Raw genomic sequence first — 4,905 nt, forward strand, 5'->3', positions numbered from 1 at the left:
GCCCGGACAGCCAGCAGGAGACCCCGAACTGAAGCTCCAACCGACCCTCGCCAAACTCCGCCTCGTGCGCGTGCGTGCACGGGGAATTTCAAAATAAAAGCCAGGAGCAAGGGAAAACGCTGCAGGGTTATTCAAGCAAACGGAGGCAAGTGGAAACAAAGATTGAAAATGTAAACAGAAATTTGGTGAGCACATAGTGAAGCTGAATTAGAGTAATTCGCCGTTACTAAAATGCAATCACCTTTAACCCAATATCTGGGAATCTATTTTAACCAAAGCATAATTTATAATAATTAATGGGGAAAATGCTGCTGATAAGAGAGCTAAAGAATTAAATGACAATTACCAATAGGAGGAAAGCATTAGCAAAGTGTTCGGAATCAGTTTTTTTTTCAAACATTTGTGCCCAAGCCACCTTAAAGGGCTAAAAGTTTCAAGGCACAACTTTTTCATATCTGAAGAAAATTGGCTTAATATGGCCAACTGTTTTCTGTTGACAGTTTTCAGGTGTTTTATTTGTGCGTGTTTGCGTGTTTACAGACAGGAGAAGTTGATCAGTTTTATCTCCTGGTTATATGTCAGGGAATCTGCTGTACTAATATAGTATGTTTAAATGCCAGTTATTACTTTTTTCTCTATGTATAATAATATTTGGTTGACAGAAGAATCCCAGAGAACACCTGGACTTGCCTTAGGGCACAGTATTTGGGAACAGCTACTCTAAATCATTTCTTTGTTTGACAAGCCCATAGGGAGTCCAAGGCTCAGCTTAACATAACACTAGGCAGACACACTTAAACATTATAATCTAGTAAGGGAAATTATGGCTATTTGGTATTCCAAGCGTGAGTCCATTCCTTCTGCAGTCCAATCATAGAAAAAAAAACAAACTTACAGTTACAAAAATTTACAAAAAAAAATGTACAGTTTAGCACACATCATCTCTGTGTTTTCTTTCCCGGTTTTTACTCAGTGAAATTCAAATGTTTGTAAGTGCTTGGTACTGTTTTTACATGTAAATACACAGATAATATATGAAAATCTAGCATACAATCTTTGTAAATAAGATTTAGAACTTTTAGATTTTAAGGCAATCAAGTTTGGGTTTTTTTGCTCTGCATTGAAGATCTCTGTTTAAGCAATAATAATAAGTAAAGAAATGTTAACAAAAGATAACATTTGAATGTAATATTTAATTCAAACTCAAAATTAAATGGTTAATTTTAATTTACAGTACAGTACAATTCAGCACATATTGGAGCTGTGTGAATACTTTTCTAATCACGTGCAGTCAGCAGGTACCCAGAAGTTTTCTGAACTCTTCTTTGATGTATCTGTAGATCGGTTGGTAGAGGCATCTGTTTGACACCATGAGGTCAACGGCAGTCTCAGTGTGGGCGACTCCAGGAAGCAGATTCAATGACACCTTAACAGAGCGCAAAGTGAGAAGCTCTGAGAATCTTATGGTAGATTGAACAGGAACCATAATATCATTGGTCCCATGGAGCAAAGCAAATGGAGGCAATCTGTCAGAATAAAAAGGACTGTAGTAAATAAATGTCTGTAGTGTGTTTGTGTTTCCAATAAAGAATTGATGTATTAGATTTTAGAATTATAATTGGTGTTAAAGCCATTTTTTTTATCCTTTTCCGCTCACCTGTTGACTTTGTCCTGGCTGAGCTTCTTTAGTAAGTGTGTTGGTGAGTAGTATGGAAAGTTTTTCACACCATTCATCGCTTTGTGCATGGGGGACACTCGTTCGACTCCTCGTTTCTGTTCATGCTCATAGTGGTCCACGATGTTGTAGACACCGCTCAGACCTGTCCGGTGAATATAAAACAATTAGTCTACCTTATTAAGAATAACAGGAAAGAAAGAGGTCATTTTTTGATTAAGTTGTTAATTTTCATATTTTTTAAATGTGAAAATATGAAGTACTTATAATAAAATAGTAATATAAGTAGAGGTGTCTGTAGCTTAGGAGACAGAACAGGTCATCTGCTAATTAGATGGTTGGTGGTTTCAATCCCAATGATTCCCTGATTGGTTCAGTCTGCATGCCAAATATCTCTGATGCGTCCATCACAGTGAGAATGTTAGATAAAAAAAAGCACTTAGACATAGAAAAATAATGTTTGTGGGAGTGCTTGAATGAGGCAAGTTATATAAAGCCCTTTGAGTGCTCAGGTAGAGTATAATACAATCTGGTAATAAACAAAGGGTGAAACAAACATCACAATATTGAAAATTTGTATATATTTAATCACTGTAGAAGAAGACCATTATGGAAAAATGTTGGAAAATGGGTACGTTAAAACAAATACTAATGTTAAATGATGAACTTCATTTCTTACCAATAATTCCTCTTATCGAGAGGAAGAGTTCCTGTTGCTTGTCTGGCTCTATGGAAAGCTCCTCTCTTGTATCAACAAGAAACAGTGTGGTGAGTGTACACAAATGTGCACCTGCTGAATGCCCAATTAATACAATGTTGTCCTATAAAAAAAACACACAACACAGAACAGCATGCTGTACGTGATTATACATTATGACCTACTGAAGATTAAGTTAATGCACAGATACAATGATTTTATTTTTAAAAAGGCTCTGACGAAGATAAATTAAAAACATGATTAGTCTGTATATAGGGGCTCAAAAGGGCTTAGCACTGCTTTAATTCTAGACCGACACAGCCGAGCAGCAGTGTTTTGGAGTTTTCCCCAGGCAGCGGGAAAGTTGGTAAATATCTGAATATCAGGAGTCCTTGCATGCTTAGCTCTGTGCCTAGCACAGAGGTAACCAGTTCATTATTAATTTTATAAAGAATACTTAAATAATACTAAGCTGTCTTACTTTGTCAAAGTTAAATTTCTCTCCATTCTGGTGGGCCCAAATCAAGCAGTCAGCGATATCTTGGACCATCCCTAAAACATTCCCCTGCCAATCACAGTCAATCAAGAGTCAGTTTAGAAACAAGTTTATTATTTTATAAGTTTATTACCTTTTTTGTTTACCTAATTTAAATTCAATATGTATTTTATCAACTCACACACATATGCGATAAAATATTATCATTCATAAGCTATGATGATTACTGTGTGTTGTTTAAAAGCTCTCACCTTTGGATATGTGCAGTAATCAGGACAAATTACAGTTGCTTTCAGTTCTTCAGCCATCCGACTCCCCAGTAAACAGTAAGTGGACCTTTCTCCTGTGCCCCATGCACCTCCGTAGACAAATACTACCGCCAGTGATGGCAGCTTCCCTACATTTGGAGGGTGGTACAAGTCCAGCTTGTTGCCTCTGCGGCCAAACGTGATGCCCTGTTAAGCGTCCACACAAACAAACTGATTATTCACACATTTTTCAGCACTGACTCAACTGATAACGTCATTGATTGTAAATAATAATCAAGAAAACAGGTAGATTTTCTCAGCGAGTTATCCTTAACATACCTTTTCATAATACTTTAGATTCCTGTCATTGTTATACCATGACTTCAGCTGAAAGTAAACTTTCCAATACTGCAGGTATTTGAGAAGATCCAGTGTAGCGAGGGTCAGACGATATATTCGCCTGATGAAGAGGCCAAAAGCGTAAATGAAAATTACAAACAGACTACTCAATGAGTGGGCCAATAAAACAAACCAAAAAACTCAAACAAAACAAAACACAAAAATTTTAAAATTTACCTTGGATTAAGAGCTTCTATGTACTTCTTACACCCAGGCTTGTCAGGCCAACCATAAATCCACTGACAGGCTAAACAGATGGAGTACAGCAGGCCCACCAACATGACACCCACAGTCACAGACAGTGACATGTAATATTTTATATCAGACCTTTAAAAGCAACATATATTATGTTAAGATTCATAAAAAGTACACTTAGTTTGTGATCTTCAAGAGGATATACTTGAGAGGATCTTACATTCTTTATGGCTTTATCTTTCCTATCTGCAAACATAAAAAATATAAATTATAAGTAACAAAACATAAGTAATAGAAAACAGTATAAATTGTTTTCAGAGAAATGATGGCACAAAGTTATGATTGCAGTTTTCAGAAGTTTGTCATATTAAAGCTCATTTTGTAAAGGCTTTTAGTTGTAACTACTTAATTTATAAGTTTAATAATGTTTTACTTAAGCCGTAATTATTAACAATATTAGGTCTTTTTCTGTTAACCCAGGCTTTCTGCTTTAGTCTCATTTCACATGTACATAAAAATGAGTTATTTGATGCTTCATTCACCCTCCTTCTGTACACAAAGGATCAAACTAAGCATCAGAGGCATTATCAGAGAAACAGGGGGTAGAGATTGTATACTGATTTCATGCCAAAGGTCTGAACATGATCTAGTCTGGATCAAGCTGTGTATTCAACATTACTTACTTATAACATTACTTATGGTTATGTAGCCAGGTAAAAAGAAAGATATATTTTACACCAAATTCTCTGATGACTTAAAGGTAATAAATCCAATAAACTTCACTTTGCAGAACTCCCTGCTGGTATTGGAGGCTGCAGCTGTTGGGGGGTGCTGTGGACAGGGGGAGACGTGTTTGTTTTTTGTTTTTTTTAAAAAGGCTTGAGTGCATGATGAGTGGAGTGGACATTCAAAGAAAAATCCACATAAATGACAGGACCAAAATTTTGACACCAGAAAACTGTATCGTGAAGTGATGACGATGACATTTTTCACTACATCTTTCACAGGGTTTTAATGTTGTGGCTCATGAAGTAATCAAGTAATATTTATTATATGTAGGTTATTAAATAGCAATGCAATCCTTAACCAAGTATTAAATTAATAACTAAGTGCCTTATTGAAGGCAATTTAGAAACATTTAAGACATTAATGGGCAAGACTTAGTATTTGGAAAGAAAGATTTTTAACCTGGATA

At 35.9% G+C, this 4,905-nt stretch overlaps 1 protein-coding gene across 1 annotated transcript; it reads right to left on the reverse strand.

Annotated features, from left to right (window-relative positions):
* Positions 1-1,291: 1,291 nt before the first annotated feature.
* On the reverse strand, positions 1,292-3,796 carry LOC134638320 (uncharacterized). Its single transcript, XM_063488829.1, has 7 exons — positions 3,693-3,796; positions 3,456-3,576; positions 3,120-3,323; positions 2,854-2,937; positions 2,355-2,496; positions 1,658-1,820; positions 1,292-1,526 (listed from the first exon to the last, which is right to left on the reverse strand). Exons 1-7 carry the CDS (start codon positions 3,794-3,796, stop codon positions 1,292-1,294), a joined length of 1,053 nt encoding a protein of 350 aa, XP_063344899.1.
* Positions 3,797-4,905: the final 1,109 nt, after the last annotated feature.

The sequence above is a fragment of the Pelmatolapia mariae genome, linkage group LG12, assembly GCF_036321145.2.
Source record: "Pelmatolapia mariae isolate MD_Pm_ZW linkage group LG12, Pm_UMD_F_2, whole genome shotgun sequence".
NCBI classification, from domain to species: Eukaryota; Metazoa; Chordata; class Actinopteri; order Cichliformes; family Cichlidae; genus Pelmatolapia; species Pelmatolapia mariae.

Coding starts and splice junctions, on each gene's coding strand:
- LOC134638320 (XM_063488829.1), bottom strand. CDS start 3,796: ATGTTGGTGGGCCTGCTGTACTCCATCTGTTTAGCCTGTCAGTGGATT. Junction 3,324..3,455: donor ATCTAAAGTATTATGAAAAG/GTATGTTAAGGA, acceptor GACGCTTAACAG/GGCATCACGTTTGGCCGCAG. Junction 2,497..2,853: donor AGAAATTTAACTTTGACAAA/GTAAGACAGCTT, acceptor TTTTTTTTATAG/GACAACATTGTATTAATTGG.